We start from the raw sequence: 25,526 nt of genomic DNA, 5'->3' as shown, positions 1-25,526 counted from the left end.
ATAGATCTTACGTTAGTTCTGCAAGATATGTCCAAAGTAGAAATAGCATGTGGTAATATGATTATCCCAATGTTTTACTTTTGATTGAATTACATTATATTAATTGGGGATCATTTACGAACCACGTAATATTGAGTATATAAAAACAAGTAATGGGAAGATAAAGATAACAGACGACATGCATATCTAACTTAAGATCACAAAGGACCCTAATAATTAGTTATGTGATAGCAACACTTGCATGTCCCATTTGCAAAACCCTAGGGTACAAAAAACAATTTTGATTGTAAATTTTTATTTGATGTGGATGCCCCCAGGAGAGGCCTAGCCATAGCATTACATTGCATCTACATATGGGGGACCATTACTAGCTAGCAATTTATACACAAATATTTATTGTAAAACTTCTCAAAACGTATTGTTCAAAACAGCAGGACCATAGAACTAGCCATGTATCGGATTGTCCTTAAAAGTATAAAATCTATTCTCTTTTAGTTACTTGGTTCTTTCCTCTCTATGCTTAAGTGAGGATCACAAGTTCATCAAGGACCATCTTGTAGCTGCAAACTATTCATGAAAGATTCTTTATCAAGAGACAATGATTCGCTAGATGTGTCTTTCCACATTTAATTCATTGTTCAAAAAGTACTACTCTTGTTTTCTTATTTTAGAAGCCTAATATTTTAATTAAATTTAAACCTAATTTAACCACAACGTTTTTCATATTCTTTGTATTTTTATTCTAATATAAGCGCATCTTCAACTTACCTAATGTTTCTTTCCATTGTTTGTGCAATTTTGAGGTTGATTTCATGAGAGCCAGTCTTCATAACTTTTTCCACATTTTCTATATGTCTATAGTTAATAACATATATAGTCATTTTGTCCAACAATAGGGAAAAAACTAGTGGAAGTGCTCAATAAATAACATAATCCTTAACCTGAAAAATATCATAAATCGATCTAAAGTTTCAAAGATACATTTTCTATCCAAAGTTCGAATTTACAAGTCCGACTAACTTAACTAGTTTAAAGGAATCTCCTATAACTTTTTTTTCTTGATTTCTATAAAGATATATGTATACACAACTAAAAGATCCAAACTCATTGATTCTTTTTGAAAAAAGAGTTCTTAAGAGTTTGTCTTCTTTAACATGAATTAATTGTACAGTAATAGGGTTCTAGGGTAGTAGCCCTAGCATCTCCTTTCACTCAGGAAATGTCCCTATCATCTCTCTCTTTCATCACACACACACACACACATACATGCACACACACACACACACAAACTCAAACACAAACACGTTCTCTCTGGTTTAATTAAACACCCCCTTAAACCTACATGACCAAACCTCATCTTTTTAAAGGTCACGAGACCCACTTTGTTAATTTAGTTTCCACACGCAGAGAGAGAAACAGAGAAAGATAGAGAGAGATGGGAGGGAGGGTTTGTGGCAGATAAACTGATAGAAAACTTTCGAACCTCTCTTATTTAACTTTTACTACTCTCTACGTTTTATTTTTTCTCTCTTCCTTTTGTGGTGCCGCCTCCAACTGAAAGTCTTCTAAAATATATTCTCAATTATTCTAGCTCTTCGGGAGAAGTCTTATCTCACGCCAATCTCACTATGTACCCCACAAGATCACTTTCTTAGTTCTATCTTCCCTTAATACTTTCCCTAATCTTTATACTTACACTTTCTTTAATGAAATATTCTTACAGGAGGCATGAGGAGAATTACTTAGACCTCAACAATCTTCCTGATGATTTCTCTAAAGATGGCAATAAACAAGCCCACGAGGAAGGTTCCTCCTCTGGTATGCATACCATAAAACCCTAAAAAGATTGTTTTACTTAACTACAACTTTATTAAGACTATACTAGTATTAGTGTGTTAATGGTAGTGTTAAGTAATGTGAGGTTTGTATATTGTTGGTCCTTAGGTCAAAGAAAGAAGAAAGGGAGTAAAGAAGGGAAAGATGAGAGTGGGAAGGTGTACGAATGTCGATTTTGTTCACTCAAGTTCTGCAAATCCCAAGCTCTTGGTGGCCACATGAATCGCCACCGACAAGGCATGTCCATTTATATACATATATTACTCTCTCCTTCAACCTCTTTCAAACTTTCATATAATCCAGATTTCATACCCACACTTTTTTTAGTTCGTCCAAATAAACCCCTCTTTGTCTTTTGATATAAATGATTGACGTCACATCCATACGCTTTGACTACAACTAAACAAGAGTAGATGTATCTAATCGCATTTAAGACTAAACATTGGTTTTTGATGTCCTTGTCTCGATGAACTTATTAAAGAGAGGGAGACCGAGACATTGAATCAAGCTCGTCAACTGGTCTACCGTAACGATACCATAACCCCACCTGGAATTTCACCTTTTGGGTAATTTACTTTCCTCTTAAACTTCAAAGTTATATAACATCTAAGTTACAAAATGTACTTAGTATACATTATTTTCTTGTAAAAATTATTGGCAGCTATCATACTACAGATCCAACGATGTACCGGTCGGTTTACTCATCACCAATGCTATACCCTGGAAGCTCCTCAACAAACTTAGTGCCTCAACCGCCGATGCCGCCGCCACCGCCATATCCATACTCTTCAAACCAATACTCTCCTCATCACAACCACTTCAGCGACTACTACTTAAACCCATCTTTCCGAGGGAGCAGAAGCATCTCTCCAAACCCTAATCTCCCCGCCACCACCACCGTTAACTACATGGCCGATAGTCCTGTGGAACCGAGCTACACTTGTGTTGGTGCACCCGTTGGTCCGACCGGTTTTCCTAACCGTGAATCAGCCAGCGTCCGTTCGCCGCTCGAACCGCCACTAGGTCATGATGGTGACGCTTCACGGCAGCGTTTAGATCACTCTCTTAGGTTCCGCATCAACCGTTTCCAAGATCATCACTCGCTCTGAAATTTTAATAGTTTCCCTCTGCTTTTTTTTTTCCTTTTTTTAATTAGTATTTCTTGTTGTCTTGTTTTGTAGTTTTGTTTGGTTTTATGTAAAAGTGGGATCAAGAATTGTCTAAACGCCATTGATCCTACATGTGTTATAATCATAATGACCCGCTTGCTGTTTTTTTATTGGTCTAGTTGAAATATCTCTGTTTAATCTCAAACGGGTTTTGTTTTATGTTTATTATTGATTATTGTAGTGCGATGATGTAAATACAAAACTGAAAAATTATCGTACTGATCAATCGCAGATGCAACATGATGTTAAATGAATTCATTTAAGAGTTTAAAGTGTTAACATAGTTAGAAGATGAGAGGGACTAATCATGAAGATGTGTACTATTGGATATAAATTAAAAGGTAAACGTTTAACAAAGTTTCCATTTATGGATACACAATGGAAGTGATTACTATAAGCAAAATATAAAGCATTTGCAATATTAGAGAACAACGAGAGGACAGAGGAACCGGACAAATGGGTCAGAGAGAGAGAGAGAGATTGTGTTGATAATATATGAAACAATGTGTAGTGAGATTGGTAACAGCCTTTATCTGAGTTCATCTAGAACTCTCAGCTACTTTGGCCTGAAGCTAGCTGTGAGGATTGGGGATTGGAGGGAATTGGTCTATGGGTTTTGGTGTTTGGTTGTTCAAATAAAATTAAAAAAGGACATTTTTAATATATCTACATATAAAGTTATATGAAAAGAAGTAACTAGATCCAGATGGAGACCGTTAGATGCAAGCTGAATTCCCCTAACTAGTAAAACTTCCCCTTTGCATTTTCAGCTTCACTCTAGCTAGTTTCTTTCAACTACTACTTTCATATATTTCTCTTTATTGAAAGGAAAAAAAATAAAAATTAGCTCGACTCGACCAATATTTACACCCCACTTTACATGCCACATATTTATTTGTTATCCATATAGTTATTACTTTCGAATATTATTTTACATGACCACTTTACATGCTAATTTATTTATCTATTGGTAACATAGAGAAAATAGAGTTTTTTTTTGGTGGAAAGATATAAAATTATTGGGACTCTTTTTTTTTTACTACAATTTTTGTGAGTTAAAATTGTGTATATAGTCCCCTTTTTTTTTGGCTCATGTGCACGAGTTTGCAAATCGTTTGAAGAAATATATATTTTCAATTATTTTATGTTGGATAATTATAAAAGCATATAATATGTGGTCAGGGTGATATATGCTTACACTGGAGAGGCAATGGCCTCGAGCATATCTATGGTTCCTTCCTATTAATTCTGACCTTGAATTATAACTACACATAGATACATACTAACATACATATATGTAAAGAGGATGATCATATATAGCTAGGTGAGGTGGCCGAATCTCTAACTTGATCTGCATTGATATGACATGTTTATATTGGTTTTCTGATGTCATGGGTTAGCTCGTACGAGCACTGGCCTATCGTAGAAGCATATGTAAGTACACTTATACACATGCAATGGAAACGACAGAGATGAGTTTTTAGTTCCAAGCAACGTGTTCTGAGTACGAATCACTGTCTATGTATATGTATGTCACTGATACATATACTACGCGTAGTACTACTACTATACATGAAATTTTCATATATATGGCTATTTACCTATGGTCATTTCATATACAATATATATTGTAAGTTTGTAACGTCATCATGTGAATGGTGTGAATAGAAACCATTCAGTCTCGAACGATTCACGAATTATAATGAGTCATGGGACCAATTTTTTTTTTATCACTCTAGTAAAACATAGTTCGATAATGGAGTTATAAAGCTGGATGTGGTTTGAGATGGAAAGGATCACATTAATAAGCCCCCCAAAAGTTTAAAATATTTGTCTCGCTATATATAGTTAACCCAAACCGGTCTATCAGTAGCCCGACCTGATTGGACATTTTTCTTATGTAGCTTCGGCCGATCCTACTTCTGATTTTGTTTTATTTTATTATTATATGGTTTGGTTTTTGTGAGTTTATTCTCTCGGGTGATGTCAACTCAAAAGTATGTTACGTTGACCACATAACTTAAAATTGATATACTATAATTATATATTGGACGAAAGAGCTGTGAATAGTTTCCACCGCAGCGCCGTATAACAAGGCACCTATTACACTTTTAGGTTGTCATATTGAAATGCTTGAGACTTTTGAGTGAAGATTGCAATATAAAGTTTTGAATATATATAACATAACATAAAAGCTGTATACTGTACGTATTTCCTAAATAAAACTGTCAATATATATCTCAACTACTTTTCAACTACACCATAATGAATCAATTAGAAATATAATTACAGATAAACATTTCCTAATATTAGTATATAACTGGTGAAGATTAAAAAACATTAGAAGATTGAAATGGTAGGGTGACAAAATTGGAAAAAAAAGAAAAGAAAATAGAAAGATATAAAAGAAACTTAGAAGCACGAACGAAAGATGTGAACAAGTCACGGTTAAGACAAAGAAAAAAAAAAGAGAGAGAGAGAGAGAGAGAGAAAGCAATGTGAAGACAACTTTAACTAATTACAAATCTTTCGTATCGCCGCTACAAGCCAACACCACACACGTAGAGACAGATCCGTCAAGCAAAAACGTTTTCGTCCCGTACCTTTCTTCCGATTTATCTCGGGATTCTACGTCCGTTATATATCCGACCATCCACATCTCTATCATCTACATACACAAAACATGCTTATAATACGGTATTGTATAGAGATAAATACATCAGATTTTTTGTATGTATAGAAGTAGGAATGATACATGCCTAGTGTGTCTAAGACAGATAGGCTCAGAACTACACTAAAAATGTTGCAGCTAACTGTTATATAGCAATCAATCTACACTGCCTGCCATCGATTCAAAGAAAGAAAAAGAAAAAAAACACTCTGGACCGTCGTGCACTCCAAGAAGCAGAAGAATGTTTAAAGTTGCTGCTGCTGCTGCCTTAATATTTGTTTTCTCATTTGCATTTACATTACATGCATGCTCTTAACTCTTTTATTCATTTTTTACATTGTTCATATATCATTTCTCTTATCTCTTACATGTTCATATATACTTCATTAATTACGAAAATCTTTTGCTGGAAACTAGTGTAGAAGTTTTATATATAGTCACGTGGGGACATGATCTTAACTTGCAGTTTGAATATTTATTGATTTTATTTTTTTATTTTTCATAACTATCTTTGAGTTATAGTTGAAATTTTAAAAACACCGAGTTGTTGTTATCATTGTGAGTAAAAATATTTTTGTTGTAACTCGAAATTTTGTATCTTTCTGCTTCTACTGAAGCTAGGAATATAGAACTCTAGTAGGTGCTAGGTTATATGTCTGTATAATATATCTATGCGTATAACATATCTAAATAGCTAATATATATCTATGTATAATAATTTTGGGAATACATATATATCTAAATAGCTAATATATATCTATGTATAAAAACAATTAAAAAAATACTCAATTAGAAAATAATCATATAACTTTGTAAAATGATGATAAAGTATTAATACAAAAAGTCGTAGCGGTGATTTATTGATATAAGTTGCAGTAATAATGTTATTTACTTTGTAGCTATGATGAAAATAGTAAAAGAGAGATTTGCCATTTTGATATCTGAAACAGTTATTATAATAGACCTATACTGACTAGCCTTAGCCGCATGCAACCATGCTACTAGCTCTACTTACCAATGAACTAGCCTCATTGTTTTTATTCTGTCTCATTTGTTTTCTTCTGAACCATACACAGAAAAAACTCTCGTAATACCAATTTGTATATACGTACCAATATAATACACTAATAAATGAATCAAGTAACAAGGCCTGGGTTGAAAAATTCTCATTATTAAGGGCCTCAATATTCATACGAATGGGCTTTAACTAACATCGACTGATATGTTTTGTGAAACTGCCCTCGAAGGCCAGGCCTTAGAGAAGATAAGTATGATTTTTAACTTCATCGGGCCTCCTTCTCCTTTCCTCCTTCTCCTAAACTTATCTTCTCTATCGCTCAAAAAGGTTTAGTAATAGTGTCTTTGCGGTTTTTGCCTTTTAATCTACAAATATTTGTATATGTGCTTTGATGAACAAAAGCTAGTTGAATCTATGTTTAGAGTGAATAAGGACAAGTTTTGGATAACATACACATTGAGTTTTGGATAACATACACATTAGTGTTTGATCTTTGTTCTTGTTGTTGATGGAAACTATCTTGATGGGTTCTAGATTTGCTTTCTTTTGTTTGGTGAATTTGAAGTCTAAATATAATATATTTATTCATGCTGCGTGGAAAGTCGATTATCATTTTATTATGATCTAATAATAATTCAGTTTGTCAGGTTGTCTCCGAATTGGTCATTATGGGTTTAATGATTGTTTTCTTGCGTCACATATCAGAAAATTCATGTTTATTTTATGCTGTTTTGTTATTACATTTGACTTATGTACACATAATTTTAGAACGAGTAGGCTGTATTCAGACGCAACCAAATCGAGATCAGTTTTTTTTTTTTTTATTGATTACATGACGTTCTAGATCGAATTAAAGTTTTGTTTACAATGAATCAATAATAGTATGTGGCAACTTATTCCCTCTGTCTTTTTGTCTTCTTCTAAATATGATGTTTGAAGCTTAATTTATTTCGAACATTTTCTCGTGCTTCACATGTTAATATCCTTGAAAACTATACTTCGAGATTTCGTCAAGAAGCTCTGGATTGTCAGCCACTTTTAACATATTTTAACTATGAATACTGTATTTGTTGTACATGAGCCAATCAGCCAATCACATTTGTTATTTAATTGGCTTATATGGTATATTAATTTACTTGTGAATTTGATCATACAATAGATTCTTGAGACAAGATATACACAATTAAAGCAAGACCCACTAAAATCATTTCTTGCTGGAGATGTTGTTGATCATGATAGCTAGCCTAAACGTATATTTGCTATGTTTTCATTTGAGCAAAACAGTTTGCAACTAATGTAAAATGTGACTTGGACAAGAAACTAAAGACGATTTTATCACCAAGACAAGTTGCTACCGACAAAAAAATTTCTAAAGATAGAACATAAAGCATTTTCAAACATTCTTTCTAAAAACAAATACTGGAATGTGACTTTCTTTTACATTATGATCAATTCTTCGCAATATAAAGTTAAAATAAATAAAAATAGTGGGTTTTTTCTTGAATTAAATATCAACTAAAATTCAAAACTCTTACTTCTAACATTGACCCATACAAATTTTAATATAAAATCACAATAGAAAACAACAAATTAAGTCCCCGGGTTTCATGTTCTACCGTTCAAAGTAAAAGTAATAACACTCTCTTCTTTAAATATCTTTCACGACTTCTCAACCTCATCTTTCTCTTTCTCCGTTTACAATATGAGGCAAGTCAAGATCGATCTCTGGCTAGAGAAGAAGGAGGACAAAGAGAAAGAGAAATACCCAAAAAACAAAAAACACAACAAGCTGATACATCTCACTCTCCTTATCTCCTCCACAGTTTGTTTCCTCTTCTTAATTCTCCACTTCCCCATCACAACAGAGTTCAAAGTCTCACTCCCACGCAAATGCAACCAAAACTTCACCGTCTACGTGTACGATCTTCCCAAGGAGTTCAACATCGGCCTACTCCAAAACTGCCGGCACTTGAACATCTACACCAACATGTGCCCTCATGTCTCCAACAACGGTCTCGGTCAGCCTCTCCACCGCGGTGGAAGAACGTCATGGTTCGCTACTCACCAGTTCATAGCCGAGATGATCTTCCACGCGCGTGTGGAGAACCACCCTTGCCGCACGTGGAATCCACACAATGCGGATATCTTCTACGTCCCTTTCTACGGTGGCCTCTACGCTTCAAGCGTGTTCCGAGAGCAGAACCTTACCAAACGCGACGAGCTAGCCGTCAGACTAGTCGACTACATTAGTGGTCAACGGTGGTGGAGGAGAAGCAACGGTCGCGACCACTTCTTGGCCATAGGTAGGACAGCTTGGGACTTCATGCGCTCCCCCGACACTGATTTTGGAGCAAACATCCTCATGCAAATGCCACGTGTCATGAACATGTCGGTGCTGACCGTAGAGAGGCAGCCTTGGAAAGGTGACAATCACTTCGGTATACCGTATCCTTCTTATTTCCACCCGTACACGTCAGCAGAGATGGTGACGTGGCAAGACAAGATGAGAAGAGTCGAGAGACCAAACTTGTTTAGTTTTGTCGGTGGGCCGAGGAAAGGGTTGGAGAAAGCCGCCATTAGAGACGAGCTGATCAGACAATGCGCCGATTCAAGCCACTGTGAGCTTCTCAAGTGTGAAAATGGAGGGTCCAGGTTTTTCATTTACTCTCTTTTTCTTAATTTTTCTTACACGTTTTCGCAATTGAATACAGCCACCACAATTTTTATATTGGAGGGGTCCAAAAGTCATAAACATTACTATTTAATTTTTATTGACAACTACTACTGCCACATTTGGTTACTTTTATTACTTTACATTCTCATTGGTTAACAGTAGTAACACTCTCTCAACTAATTTGACTAAGAGTTGTAACAATAATTCAAATAGGAGACTTGGTTGTTGAACTATCTTGATTCTTGAGTGTTATATGTATCCAATTTTTGTCGTTATGAGGAAATGTTGTAACCTTAACTATTTTTGCTTAATGTAGGTGCCATGACCCAATGAACGTATTAGGAGTAATGACTCGGTCACGGTTTTGTCTACAAGCACCAGGGGACTCATTCACGCGTAGATCAACATTTGATTCGATGTTAGCTGGGTGCATACCGGTGTTTTTTTCACCACACACTATGTATACACAGTACATGTGGTATCTTCCAGACGATAAAAGGAGTTACTCAGTGTTCATGGACGAAATTAACAGCACTCAAATAGAACAAGAGCTGTTAAGTATCTCGGATAGTGAGGTTGCTCGAATGCGGGAAACAGTCATCGGTTTGGTCCCGAGCATGACTTATGCGCATCCAAACGCTACTAACTATGATTTGCCAGATGCGGTTGATGTAGCTTTAGAGGCATTAGCTAAGCAAGCAAGGGCCAAGGCTATGGTTTCCTTGTAATTGCCATATACTTTTTTTCTGCTTTCCATATGTAATTAATCCCAAAGAATTAATAAAGAATTATAATTTTCATCTACATCACCTTCTTGACTGCCACTGTGGGATCTGTGTGACAGTCTGACAGATTGTGAATTTTTCTGCGGCTCTATGAAGTCTCAACTTGTCTATGATTTAAAACATTCCCTTATGTATTTGACTCAACAACTGACCTTAGCAATCACATTTTAGGACACGTCACATTACAAGTTAAATTGCGATTTTAGGACACGATTGGCCACCGTAGCCAATCACATTGTAGTCAGCCAAGATCCACGGTGAACAAAAACATCAAAGAGGAAATGAGTAGTAGAGTTTACTATAGAGCTACTACAATCAATTACAAATATTTGAGATTGTAACTATTGGACAATTCGCAGAAATAGCCCATGACTATTTTATAGGGCTCAAGCCCAATTTAGAATAAAAGATAATATATGAATACAAAGTATGTATTTAGGCATCTCACCAAAAAAAAAAAAAAACCACACAAGTATTTGGGCCTTCTACATAAAATGCTTATTTGGACCAAGAAAACCAAATAGTACTAATCTATTATTATGACAAAAAAAAGAAAAAGTACTAATCTGTAATCAAATAACATTATGCAATAGCAAATTATAATTTCATTAGTTTTTTTTAGTAATTTATATACTCAAAGTGAATGTTTTAATAAATTCTTCAGTACAACTATAAGATAATTTTGATGTTGAGTTAACAAAGTTCGATATCAAAACACTGATATTTTTTATATGAATCATCGAAACTTGCTAATAACATAAATACGATTACGAAATAACCGATATTGATACAAATCAATGTAGTTTTCAGATATTTGCAGCCAATTCATATGTTTATTAGAAGTGATTTTTTCCTCCACCAAAATTCACTAAGAATTATGAGAATACGGTGCTTAGTGTTTACTGTTTAGTTGAGTTGAGCATATAGGGGAATTATTAATTAAAACTACGTTGTACTTTTTTTGTTTGAGTCTCAATACGGTTTTGTTTAGGGACACGCGTGTGGGAGAGGCAGAGCTAGCATGACAGCATGTGGATGCTCAAATTTGCAGAGAAGTTTAAACTAATTTATTTAATACTATATTATAAAATTGTTAATTTCACAATTTTGATGGACATCATCATAATGTTGTGTTTCCCTTGTAAACATTTGAAGAATATATAATTCGAGTTTTGTTTTCTCTGATCTTTTTTACTACGTCACGACTTAGGTACCTAAACCTCGTTCTCAGATAAACTACAAAACCCGACATATCGTTCCATTCAACTTAATTTATACTACTATACATTGCAGCATGTCGTATGTAGATGGTAGTCATGGTACTATATCATAGTATTATCTATATTGAAGCACCTTGTCGTTTATTCGATCAGCGTGCAGCAAAAGTTTGGTGGACTTCACAAAAGATAGTCGTCATGCTGTTTTCAATAAACTAAACTTGATTAGTGTTTTGGAATACAACTTAATTACCGTCAAGTTTAAGTTTATAACTTGGTCTCATCATCACCACCAAATATCGACGTATACGTATTATATAGGTGAATTGTATCACATGTTGAGTTTGTTAATCGACTTCAACCGGTTTGGTCAACATAGATAGGGGTTGAAACTGAGTGATTCTGTCCCCTCCCCGACAAAGTTTTAAACTAATCTAAGGCGTTCATGATCATATTGTGGATGACCATTTCACTAAGCAATTTATTGTTTATGCATATATATTGTGGTGCATGCATAGTTCGGGAAGATAATTTTGGTCACATAAAATATCTAGCTAGTCTTTAAGAAAAACAAATTAGAAGTAAAATTTTCTAAAATTTGATTTGGACGTATACTAGTGTTTGTTGAATATGAAACCGATAAATCTCTTTGTCGAAATAAAACTTACCTATATATTCTTTTCCCTTTTTTGACTTGGAAATTAAAGTCAGCTATATTACTATTCTGTTTAATTATATAATTCGATTTATATATCTATATCAGTTGGCTGACTATTTTAATATACGCAATGATTATTCTATAAGTTCATCAGTTCAAGCGGTACACTTTCCCTTGGACGTATAGTGTTTAACTATTATTAAAACGAAGTTAAGGACTAATTAAATTAATATATGTTCCATAAGAGACAAGACCTACGGCACTTGGATCATGATTAGAGCAACAGGTTAACATTAATCAGATACAGACACAATACAGGTCCGGATGATGAATGAACCGTTGAGTTGTGCAGAAGCCAAGTGGTGGCTTTGTCTAATTTTTTTCTTTGTCATTTATTTCACATTATTCTTCAAATTTTCTAATTTATTATAAGGATTCTTTTCTGATAATTAATTTCTCACCATAAGTCTCTAATAATTAATAAAAAGCTAGCTAATTATAATCCAACGGCGGAAAGAGTTTCTCTAAGAAAAATATTATCATTAGTTTTATATCATTTACATTATAATTGAATCTTATTTTAAATAAAGTTTATACGTGCATATCCATAATACGTACGAACGTACGTCCTTCAAAATTGTTTTTTTTTTTTTTCAAACTCTCTCGTGATTATTAACTTATATATATATTCATGTATAAGACCATCAATACATACCCGAGTAGATCTAGACACGCATGTGTGCATACAATTGTAATTTATGTATCAATTTGAATCGATGACATAAAGAAGACCCAGTTTGGACCATTATTTTCATATATCATCTAACGAGAAACATTTTGAATCTTAGTCTAGTTGTATTTAGTGTCGGTTTATATCTTATAATAATTGATGATAATGTGGGTGAAAGCGAAAGTTTTTTAGTTAGTTAAATAAAATGGATAAGAAGACCTGATTAGCGTTAACAAATATTATAATTTCCTGTATTGGATTAGAGAAGCCATTGACTTTGCATAAACATTGGTATACAATTTATAAATTTATGTATACTTAATACTTAATCCACACAAGGAGTAGCTAGCTAGATGGATAGCATACATCAACATCATAAGCCTACGACCGAAAACCAAAGGAACCATCTTGCTTCAACGTAAGCACGTATAAATTAATCAGGTTTAGGTCTTTCGTTGCATAGAATAAGCTTCATAACGAATTTCGCAGAAAGAGGCCGTTCAAATGTGTGGTGCGTACGTAACTATCAAGAAGAAGAAAAAAAAAATGTGTAAAACGCATTCTTAGAAGTGGACTAGTAGGAGACAAAAAAAGAAGTGGACTAGTCATATTTTGGTCCGAAGTAGAGGAGATCAAAAATATCGTAAAAAGATGAATTGTATAGTACGTACGTAGTAGGAGGAATACAACAACATGCAGTTCAAGTGTTTTTTTAACGTGTTTATAGTTTTATATATGAGGTATGTTGGCATATGTTATTGTGGTAAAAGTCCATATTGATCATCTTACTATATATACATACATATCAAATTCTGAAAAAAAACTATTAAGAAACGTTAGCAAATAAGACAATGACGGATCCATCGAATGCGAATGTGCATTTTGATGTTATTTTTGAAGAAGAACTAAGCACAAGTTAGAATTGATTAGTCATGTGAAATGATTTAAATTTATTTAACTAACATAGCAACTTGAAGTATATTTGTGTTGGTCAAATCTTACACTTAATAGTCTATCGACGAAAAATGTAATATTACCAAAGTGAGAGATAGAAAGACTTAATGGCTAATGCCATAATCACAAAGAGCGTTACACGATTAATACAAAGGTGGGAAACGGGAAGATTAAGATATCTGATTTCTTTCTTTTTTCAACTCTCACAAACTAATACTCAAATAACGTAACCTCCATGGACCATGATGTCATGTACTTGTACTAAAATCCACTTGGTAAACTCGTTTTCGTGTTTACGAAAATCTTGACTTAAATTACTCCATTTCATCATAAACCCAATTGTTTAACCTTCTATTCCGGATCTCAAACATACACATTCGATTGCTTGTAAGTAGATACTCCTATATGAAGATTTATAGGTGCGTTGTATGTATGTAAGTGTAACCCTCGCAAATAGCAATAAGCCAATAAATCAGAATCATCCCCACGCGTCTCTCTTTTGCCACACCCCTTCTTCACTTTTTTTTGCTCTCCCATTCTCCTTATACACACTTCCAAGGGACACGTGGCTTTAACATTTCATATGGCGTTTTTTTTTAATTTATTCGAGAAACCCAAAGCTATAATAATTCCTCTTTTGCCATATGGATGATTTATCTATTTTTATCAGTAAATATCGAGCTTCGTTTTTTGTCTTTTCTTTCCTATTTTCAATGTTAAAAAGAAAAAACACATTTGTGTGTTACAACAAAACAATGATGAAAACACACATTGGAACCACAACAAAACAAAAAAACAAAAATTAACTCATTTTTTTAATTTATTTTTCCCTCAGAAAAAAACAAACTTCGTATATAAACCTGAAAACAGTGATGTTTTTATTTTTTTCTCTTCATCGGTATGTCTTTGTTAATCTCTAGGTTATACTTATATCCTCACGTCTATAGATATAAACAAATGGTACTTTAAAAATCCAAAAAAAAAAAAGAAAAAAAAAACTCTCTCTTGTTGTTGTTAATCATGCAAGTATGCTACTCCAACAATTTCTATCTCAAAATTTCATTGATTTATTTCTTCTCCTCTAAAACCCTCTCCAAACCCACAAGTAGTGGTGATACATTACAGGTCAGCCACCTCCATTGAAGTGAAGCTCTCTCTCACCCAACAAAGAGAGAAAGAGAGAGAGATTTGTATAGTGTGTGTGTGGTGCATCGTTACAAAAACACAACAGAACCGTACGAAACCTTCAGATTTTTTTTTGTCTCTTTCCGTGTTGTTGTTTGCTAATGACAGAACTCAACTTCCTCCTTCCAACAATCTCCGATCGTCTCATCGCCGCCACCACGACAACGTCACCGTCGTTCTCATCATCATCACATTCTTCTTCCTCTCTCATCTCTTTCACGAAACGGAGACGAAAACACCAACCTTTAGTATCATCATCATCCATACGCATGGAGCAGTACTACTCACCGCAAAAGAATCGAAAAGACAAAGTCGTCGTCATTTTAGGAGCAACCGGCGCCGGAAAATCGAAACTTTCCGTCGATCTCGCCACTCGTTTCCCTTCAGAGATCATAAACTCAGATAAAATCCAAGTCTACGAAGGTTTAGAGATCACAACGAATCAGATTACGTTACAAGACCGTCGCGGCGTCCCTCACCATCTCCTCGGTTACCTCAACCCCGAACACGGCGAACTCACCGCCGCGGAGTTTCGCTCCGCCGCTTCAAACGCCGTCTCTGACATAACATCTCGTCAAAAGCTCCCGATCATCGCCGGTGGATCTAACTCTTTCATCCACGCACTCTTGGCTCAACGATTCGACCCAAAGATCGATCCTTTCTCATCCGGGTCGGGTCTAATCACCTCCGATTTGCGTTACGAGTGTCGCTTCATCTGGGTCGATGTATCGGAGATCGTGCTCTACGAGTACCTCCTCAAACGGGTCGACGAGATGATGGATTCGGGTATGTTCGAAGAGCTGTCCGGGTTTTACGACCCGGTTAAATCCGGTTTAACACCCCGGTTTGGTATCCGGAAAGCTATAGGCGTACCGGAGTTCGACGGTTACTTCAAAGAGTATCCACCGGAGACGATAAAGTGGGATGATGATGATGGTTTGAGAAAAGCGGCGTACGATAAGGCGGTGGATGATATAAAAAGGAACACGTGGACGTTAGCGAAGAGACAGATAAAGAAGATAGAGATGCTAAAAGACGCCGGGTGGGAGATAGAGAGAGTTGATGCAACGGCGTCGTTTAAAGAGGTTATGAAAATGAGTTCGTCGTCGGAGAAGTGGAGAGAGGTTTGGGAAGAGCAAGTGTTGGAGCCAAGCGTAAAGATTGTGAAGCGGCTGTTGGTGGAAGATTAGGTTTTTTTTTTTTTTGTTTCCAGCCATTTTACAGCTCATTTTTTTTGGGAAACTACTAATATTTTTGGTCATGTAATAAAAACGAAAATGAAAGAAGAAAAAAAAAAGAACATTTTTTGTTGTTGTTTTGTTGGGAAAACATGATACATATGATCTCCTTCTCCGCCATTTTTGGTACTTAAAAACCCCTCAATTGATGGGAAAATTTTATTAGAAAAGTTAATTGTTTTTTTCTTTTGTGTAAAGTGTACAATTTTTTCAAAAAGTTTTGATCTTTTAAGAAAATTAGGAAGCTTTTTGTTTGTTGTTGTAGTATGCAGAAATGTTGTGTTGCGTATAGAGAAGAAAGCAAACGGCATGGGGAGAGAGTGATGTTTTTTTTTTTGCAATTAGCGTCGGAACAAAAAAGACCTTTTTTGTGTTATTGTCATTGTGGTGGAGGCTCAACCTCAATCAGTCTTAAACCAGCTTAATTACCAATCTTGAGTGTTTAGTAGTATAAGATTATAACAACTTGATCTTCAGTGAGTTGTTATTGTAATTTATATAGTATTAGTGGTCATCATATGTACAAAAGAGAACTTAAAATGAGTAACATGTATGACATTACAATAATTTAAGTAAACATGTTTTATAATTGGTATTCTATACCATGTTGTGTTTCTCTATATTAATAAAAAAGGGTTAGCTCCATACTTAACTACACTTCTTAACATATCTAATTTATAAAAATGATACCGTAATTTTGAACTATTTCAGAAGTTAAACATAAAATGTGGCTTACATGATCGTCGCCTTTGTTGGATTCTTAATTAACCGGTGGTTTAAGTTAGGAGGCCAACACATAATTCGTCTAATTAAAAACGAGTCATTCTACATTTTATGATGCTTGATCGTTAATGTATGTAATTCGAGTTATTCTTTCAAAGTTTTTGTGTTTTAATTTGGTTTATGTTTACTTTTTGGGTTATCTAGATTTGCAGACAGAGTTTTGCAACCTGAGCCGCAAGGAGGTTTTTAGATTCAGACAGCCCCACGAACTTACTTGAAGTCAGGATATGACAACTAATACTAATCAAAACGAAATCCTCCAAAATCTTAAAAGACAATCTTACATAGATTTTATTCGACTAGTTATTTTCAATGATCTCTGTAATGATTTGTTTGGACTTTTAAAGTTTTTGGTCCAAGTTATTATAAAAGTATTTTTTAGGTTCAATTAAGTCTTCATCATAACAGACATAACGAGCTGATATGGATTCTTCTATAACTTCCACACGATATTTTGTTCCACATCTAGTTAGCCGTGGATCTACAAGCTCTCGTCACAAGATATATATATTGATTCTTGAGTTTTAAGTGCATGCACCACGTATAAACAATTCGTACTTAAAAAAATAAGATCTATAGAACAGACTTTGTAATATAAAAAAAAGATCACTGTTAGTTAGCAAAAAAAAAAAAAAATCATTGTTCGTGAATACTACACGTGGTTTATGACCATGAACTTAAACTCGACATACTTTTGTGTTCGATTATATAATCGTGTGTTCCTTCGTTTGTGATGACTTTAAAAAACATGTTCATCAATCATCATCCCTAAGATTAGTTCGGATGGTTAACAAAACTTGGATATATAGTCAATGTTATATGTAAATATGTGCACTGCAATACAAAGTGAAATAACAATAATATTTTCTATCGATCTCGCTATCACTCATTTATTATTCTCTCGTAGTTCTCATGACCATTGTTCTTTGCAGTTTCAAAAAGGCGTCATAATTTGTGACAGTACTTGTTGTTGATCAGAAACCAAAGACAATAATATTGGCACGTAAACTGTAAGCTAGACTGGAGGGGGTTGCTATCAAAACTTTTTCACCATTGGATAGGTCTTAGTCAACAAGCGCTTTGAATGCAATTATTTCTTTCATTCCAATCTAAGGAATGATGTATACATATGTACCTAGCTAGCTAACTCATAGATACCTCTTCTCTCGTGTATACTTGGATTGTTAGATTGTGTATTGTCCGTAGTGTAAATTTACAAGTGGTCCCTTTCTCGCATATATTGGATACATATATATATTTCAATTGACAACACACACAAACATGCACATATATACATATATTATTTTTGTTATCTAAAATTTTATAAATCACTAGATTTTTTTGTTTACAAAAAAAAAAAAAGATATATGCTGCTGAATAAGATATAAAACTTTTTGAAAAAGGAAATCGAAAATTTTAAGAAGTTGAATGCGAGACAAATTTAAAGTTTAAACTAGCATGCGGAAATGTAAACATATCGTTGATCACTGCGTTAAGCGAATAGAGAGATTAATTCTTTTAAATGTATATATATGTTTTAAAAATTATAGTGTGTTTACTGATTTCGATGAGAAAAATTACTGCCCTGAGATATAGAGGATTTTTTTGTGACATCTTTAGTTTCACTCATCCCAAATATGGTAAAATGAACTTTAGAACACATATATTGCGTAATGGCATTTTAACATTTTCTCCAATTTCCAAACATGGGCATGTTGTGTAATGTATATTAGCTAAACGATCCATGCATGAAGCAAAGTTTTATACTTGATTGTTTTCTTTGCACTTAGTAACATAAAATAGACCGGAGCCAACGTGGCCGAACGCTTAGGATTGTTTGTATTTTCAATCCTCCATAGTTTAAATGCCCGGATCTATGGAACTACATAGTATACATATATATATATATATATATATATATATATATATATATATATATTTTTTTTTTTTTTTTTTTTGTGAAGGAACAAAGAGAAAATATATCTGTACAATTAAATATAAGGTTTGATGACATTGATTGGTATGCTTGATGATCTCGCCATATTACTAGCCCGAATCAGATTTGAAAGGAAGCTTCTCTTTAATCCCCCAAATTTGTCTAAATGCATGCAAATGACAGCTTTACATCAATTTCAAACATATAATTATCAAGTTCTATCAGATTATTCGCTCTTTGTTCATATACATTAATAAGGTCTACGATCAAGGTACGGGCTTCTTTGTACCCTTTTTTTTTTGTTTCCTATCATTCTTGTGTCCTTCTATTTATATATACAAATATTATTTGTACATTTCTGCATGTTTTATAAAGTCAAACTTTAAAAGGCAGAAGACTTGTGACAAAAAAAGGTCAAATGATGTAAAAAAAAACTGATAAAAGTCAAACTTTGAGCACATGTTACATTAAGGGTGCTTTTTTTTTTTGTTAACTTAATTCATCGTCAACAAAAGTCCTCAAGTTAATTAAGAAGTTTTTTACTTGTTTTTTTTTCTTTTTCTTGAAATTGTGTACTAATTTTGAGTTTGCATTCGTTGATAACAAACTGGTTAATTTCACTGTATCGAGCAATATTTTCTGAATGATAAAGACTTTGCAATTTGGATGGTATGTTGACTCTCCATCATCATATGCTTGCTTAATAATCTTAATCCCAATTTTAATAGAGAGAAAATATTATGAGAAAAATTTAACTGGAAAATTGTTGATTGTTGAAGACTTGAAGTGATATTTTCCAAGAGAATTATGTGAATTATAAGATAATCCAGCATACAGTCATATGAGGTTTATTTTGGGTGCTAGACTAACTGATGAGGTTTATTCTCAGCCGTCAGAGTAGTATAGAGTAGTTGTATACTACGGTAGAAAATAAACATTATGATTATAGAGATGAAATATGCAGTTATTCCCCAAAACAGTACACATAAATCAAAATATATAATATATTCCATCCCAAAAAAATCAAAATATATAAAATTTAGGTACTAGTGCTGGCGATAGATAATTTTCCTCTTAAATGATATTTTGAAATGATCAAAACTCACTCGTGAAATGACATATTAAACCAACCGTTTTTATATTAGCGCAACGTTAAAAATTTTGATTAGGAGCACTAGTGTTCTAAGACATAATAATTTTCATACTTTTCACACAAAAAAATTATATCGTTCTTTTGGACAATTTGGTTTATGGATCTAATATAATAGTCTTATTTTCATCATTAGTTGAAATAGAGGACATAAAAGACAAAAATCATAACGACTACAACGAAGCATCATGTTGAAAGTATTCGTGTCCACAAGATTAGGGCTTCTCATTACCTATTTGCAATATTTTTTTTTCCTTTGATAAAAGGATTTTCAATGTAAGAAAAAATAAGGCCTATAATTTTATTTTCAGCTCATCTATGTATCTCTTCTCTTGTACATCGTGAAACAAGAAACTGACATGCGTGATCATATATACTCCTCTTGGCCAAAGGAAAATGCTGTTGCTTGAAGCAAGTAGAAACAGTTTAGGAAATACATATTAAAATTACAAGAAAATGTAAGTATTAATTAAGGGACAACGAACAGACAAAAAAAAACCAAAGAGGAAAATAAAACAGTAGATGGGAGAGATCCGAGGTCTGTAAGAAGTATTTATCAAGAATTGAATCGTTCCTTCATGTAATAGTTTATTAGATTTTTTCTTTCCCGAAGCACAATAATTTTGGTTCCATTAAATATGACAGTGGTGCCTAAACAACAGTAGCACAGTTAGATCCAAATGTTAGCTTCAATGATCAATGATGCAGCAAATAGTGCGCGTGCGGTGTGTTTGCGCGTGATCCTATAATCCCGAGGTCTCAGCTTTTCCAATTTTATAATTCTACATTGCATGCACTCTTAAGTTTTGGCTTGTTTTAGTTGCTGCTCTTTTGATTTTAGGCTTCAAACCGTACAAGTATGTTTACTGGGCTCATGTTTGGGCTTACCAGGATTACTAATAGCATCTGGACCATTTTAGAAAAATTTCTAGTTAGAAATAGAGAACCCATTGAAAATGAAATATACAAGTCCATTATGCATGTGCAACTAGTATGGGTCCAAATGTTGCGTATTTTGGATTCTTGACGCTTACAGTGATTGGTGGCTCAATGAAAAGGATGTTGCCATGGTTGAAGCATGTTAAAAGAGCAAGAAGAACAACTAGTGAAGATAATCTTTGAAGATATCGAGGTTAAACTCTTCATCTTGTTTTGAGATATCTGAGTATACTTGTTAGTCTTTGCGTATATTTAGTTTGATATTAGCTGCAAGTCTTAGACTCATTCCTTTTTTAAACCATTGAAGTCACACTATGTGTCATCAGCCTCTTGAACCAACACAAATCGAGGCAATGAAGGCTGAATTGGCTTCTTTTCTCAACAGAATATGTTATATGAATTTAAATCCAAATAATAGTGGATTTGGATTTATAAAGAGAAAAATCACTAATTACGTTATGAAAAATAATAATTAAGTTATATAAAAATCACTAATTAAGTTATGAAGAATGAAAAGAAAAAGGGAGAATAACACTTACACCCAGGAAGAAAAAAAGGTTGACTTTTGTGTAAGTCTTGTTATTCCACAACAACTATTTTAGTTTTAGTAGTGGAAATATTAATTAGTAATTAACAAAAAGGCCTTTGACTTTTTGATAAACAATTAGTGTTTTACAAGTGGTGTTCGAATTCTCATGGCACATGTATTATATACATCATACTTGTATTTAATTAGGAAACTGTGTGGATTTACCCCTCCTTAATTATTACAAATAGCCATTGAACATACCTTCTTGATTTTGAAATTAATAAAAACAGATGTACACATCGGCCGATTAGAACAGAAGTCAAACTCTGTCTAAACTCTTTTAAGATTTACATTCTCCAATTGGAAAAATAAATGAATCAGCTGTTGTTGATATGTTTTCCACAGGTTCGTATATTATAAAGAAAGTGATTAACAAAACAATGTCAATGTTATACACTAATAATCACTATAATACCTAACAATTTGGGGAAAACAAAGTTAAATTAATGATTTCAGCTGCCTGTAAATGGGTTTAATTTTTTAAAAAACAAGACGATAGTTTTGAACATTTAAAAAAAAACTCCTTATTACGTATAAGGAAAGAAGTACATGAAGGATGTTTCAACAATCTCCTTCAGCCAACCTTGCATGGTCATTGTTCACATAATCACAGCCAGTAATATTCAAAGATGAACAAAAATTAAGAATTATTTACCAAAATAATATTAACAATCCTTTTGGAAACTATTGAATAAGCAGAATATACCTGAGCCATGTCTACTATTCAAACACAACAACAGTTCTAGTTCTAAATTCAAAACTCTCAACGTAATGTTTAAAGTCAACGGTCAGAATCGTTGGCTTCGATATAATAAGACGTATTTTTATATATATAACCAAACTTACACGCAAATGTATAATATATATTTCTACATATACCAAAGATCTCCTTTTCATTTTCAAAACCTTCCTTGAATCTTTTCATTCTCCAATCTCTTGAGATATATTAGTAACCATGATTCCTACAAGATGCAATGAGATCAACGGCTCACGTCCTCCGTCGCTAAAACTAGCCGGAGGATCTCACACCATCAAGAAAACGACGACGTTGTGTAAGTCTCAGCCACGGCCACATGGACGGACAGGTCCGGTGATCATCTACGCGCACTCTCCGAAAGTGATCCACACGCGAGCCGAGGACTTCATGGCTTTGGTTCAGAGGCTCACGGGTTTAGAGGATATTATTAGACGGAACGCTAACGACGTCAGCGAATCATCATCTGGTGTGACGGAAGAAGTTAACGTAGGTGATGATGACACGGCGGCACAACGAAAAAAGCTAGCTGATATGCCATTGTTCACACCGAGCTCGATGACTTTGTTTGGTTCTCCAACTCAACTTCTTTACATGTCTCCGAACGGGACCGGTTCGTTTTCACCTTCGCTATTTAAGTTCAAATAAGACTTTTGAAAATAGTACTTCTTTGTGATATCGTTTTGTATGTGTTACTTTGGTTTGTTCATTCGTTTGTTTTTAAGTTCTTTTACTTAGTCGTAATTAGTTGGTGTAAATGTCACTTATGACATAAACCAAGAAAGAAATGTCACTTAGTTACTGTATTTAATTTGATTTAAAACGCAACAGGGCAGGTTCTCAAATACTTTTGTAATATATCAACAAGAATCTTTCCATGAATCAGATTGATTGATGACATAAATCGATAAATAAGTTTTGTATTAGTAAAATATAAAATGTACATGTAACTTAGAAATTGGAAGCAATAGAACTAGTGGTAGTTCCGATTTATTTTGATCTTCTTGTTAATTTTTCAATCTATTTTTTTTTTTCAAATACTTCTGTTACCAAAATATAGTACGATGTCACATTATTAATATTGGTACAGAATTATCTACCGCTCATCTATAAATAACTATCAAATAATCTGGCTTTGTTAAGATAATTTTTTTTATATGTGGGTTAAATTTGGATGGTATTTAATAGACAATGGTCCAAAAATATTCACGTCCAATAAAAACTATTTCCAAATAAATTTAGTTTTCAAGCTGTGTACAAATTTCTCGTTATTTTAAAAAAAAAATTAGAATGATAACGTTAGTAGATGACATTGTAGTTAGTGAATGTGGGGACGCCGTGAGTTGATGTTCTTATAGCACATCTATGACCAAGTTTAATTGCAAATTAAATTAGCAATTAACTTTTCTATATATGTAACGGTTTGAGAATCGTAGAGAGTCAACATGTTGTTTAAGAAGCTTCCATTTTGATGATGAACCCTACACTTAAAGTTTCTATTGTGACCTTCATATAGCAAAATTAGTTAAATTATACTCCAGTTTACTGTATAATTTGATATACATTTCGTTTTTGTTTATACAAATGTTATGTGAATGATATGTTCACTTCAATAAATTGATAGGTTATCCAAAATTGTTGGCAAATATAAATTGTAATGCGTATAGGGCCTTCTTGTTGAGCCCACATGACTAACTAAATACAAATCACTATAGATCCTAGGCCCGTTATTAACGCATCATTTAATTAATTTTGTTTTATTTGTATCGAAATATAAATCCCACTACGAATGTCTTTTTCCCACTAAATGTGATTGTGTTATGGATTTATTTGTAGAGAGTTTCACAGCTGTTTCACTATTTGGTTAGTGTCCCATATTTGATTGAATCGGTTGATACTTTTCAATTTTGGTTTCGACCGATCACCACTATATATATATATATGATCATGAAACAAAAACAAAGTCTAAAGTAAAAGAAACTTTATATATTATAATTTAGCAAATACGTTTAGTTCCTTTCATCTATAGTCACCACCTACTTACAATGATTCTAGTATTTGTCTTCTTTTTTTCTTATCCCACAAATCTATATCTCTACTTTTTTCTTAGTGACACTACGTTTTCGGAAGATTTACATACCAATATATAAATCCAATCTCTCTTCAAATCCTCAATGAATCTTGACTAATAAGTAAATACATGGTCTACCTACATGCAATAATATTCCAAACAAGAAAATTTATCAAGAAGAAAGAGACAAGAGTTACTTAAGGAGATGGAGAATAACAATGTTAAGCCTTTTAACTTGGTCAACTAGTTGGCCATCTATCCAATCCAGTTTCTTTATCATTGTTGCTAATTTTAAACATAATACTACTATCTTAAATCTGAATCACATTTGCTTTACAAAGATGGTGATATTACTTAGACTTTTCTTTTATATGATTTTAAAAGCAATTAGGGTGTAACTAAAATGTAAAACTAAAGCCTTATTTTTGCTAAATGCTTGAAGAGAGAGTTGTGTTGCGTGAAAATGTGAACCACACGAATAGAAGAAACATGATTTCCCGAAATCAAAGAACTGTTCATATCAATCCGGTCAAAAAGTCTCTCGCAAATAACTGTTTTCACTTGCCTAATGCAGTATTTTGATTAACACGTTTCTGTCTTTACGAATAAAATCAAAGTCGTATACTTCGATGATTTTGACAAACTTAATCGTATTGAAGAAAAATTACGAGAATATATTTTACATGTCTTCATTTTCATTATTATTAACTATATAAATTTTATTTAAAAGATTGTTGTATAAAAGTCTACAAAGAGTTTCGAGTTTCGACTGATGAGGCATGAGATTTATCCGAAAGAACACTTTGATATGATATCTCTCGTGTGACATCTCCACCAAGAACATTACAGTTAAGATGATAAAAAGCAGTACATGTCTCATTCCATTATGATCTTGTGCTCTGTTAGTTCGGTTGAGAGCATCAGTACCTTGACGAGATTTTATTAGATTAATCAAATTATTATTTTGTTGACTATACGAAACCTAAATATAGCTATGATTTTTTTAAATAACTAATTCACATTTCCCTGTCATAATATATCTCTAAAACGACTATTTTCATTAAAAAAATGAATTGAATTATTAAATAAATAAAATACAATTTTCTATTTTTTTAAAACTCTGATTGGGTTAATTTTTTAAGTTTCGGTTTCATTGGTACTAATATAAT

The 25,526-nt window shown here is 33.4% G+C and overlaps 4 protein-coding genes across 4 annotated transcripts; all 4 read left to right on the top strand.

Annotated features, from left to right (window-relative positions):
- The first annotated feature begins 1,434 nt into the window (after positions 1-1,434).
- Positions 1,435-3,108, top strand: LOC17895945 (zinc finger protein JAGGED). Its single transcript, XM_023788261.1, has 5 exons — positions 1,435-1,630; positions 1,724-1,818; positions 1,945-2,073; positions 2,318-2,402; positions 2,498-3,108. Coding segments are annotated over exons 1-5 (759 nt in total). The 5' UTR covers positions 1,435-1,628; the 3' UTR covers positions 2,946-3,108.
- A 5,156-nt stretch (positions 3,109-8,264) lies between these two features.
- LOC17895610 (probable xyloglucan galactosyltransferase GT17) lies at positions 8,265-10,172 on the top strand. The gene is made up of 2 exons (XM_006302187.2): positions 8,265-9,346; positions 9,685-10,172. The coding sequence occupies exons 1-2, from the start codon at positions 8,397-8,399 to the stop codon at positions 10,094-10,096; spliced, it is 1,362 nt and encodes a 453-aa protein (XP_006302249.1). The 5' UTR covers positions 8,265-8,396; the 3' UTR covers positions 10,097-10,172.
- A 4,534-nt stretch (positions 10,173-14,706) lies between these two features.
- LOC17894591 (adenylate isopentenyltransferase 1, chloroplastic) lies at positions 14,707-16,149 on the top strand. The gene has a single exon (XM_006301372.2). It carries the CDS (start codon positions 14,999-15,001, stop codon positions 16,085-16,087), a length of 1,089 nt encoding a protein of 362 aa, XP_006301434.1. The 5' UTR covers positions 14,707-14,998; the 3' UTR covers positions 16,088-16,149.
- A 6,304-nt stretch (positions 16,150-22,453) lies between these two features.
- On the top strand, positions 22,454-23,190 carry LOC17895660 (VQ motif-containing protein 8, chloroplastic). Its single transcript, XM_006301060.2, has one exon. The coding sequence runs from the start codon at positions 22,488-22,490 to the stop codon at positions 22,932-22,934; it is 447 nt and encodes a 148-aa protein (XP_006301122.1). The 5' UTR covers positions 22,454-22,487; the 3' UTR covers positions 22,935-23,190.
- Positions 23,191-25,526: the final 2,336 nt, after the last annotated feature.

The sequence above is a fragment of the Capsella rubella genome, unplaced genomic scaffold (genome assembly GCF_000375325.1).
Source record: "Capsella rubella cultivar Monte Gargano unplaced genomic scaffold, Caprub1_0 scaffold_2, whole genome shotgun sequence".
Lineage (NCBI taxonomy): Eukaryota > Viridiplantae > Streptophyta > Magnoliopsida > Brassicales > Brassicaceae > Capsella > Capsella rubella.
The sequence above is the reverse complement of the archived record's forward strand: the minus strand, read 5'-3'. Positions and strand labels throughout refer to the sequence as shown.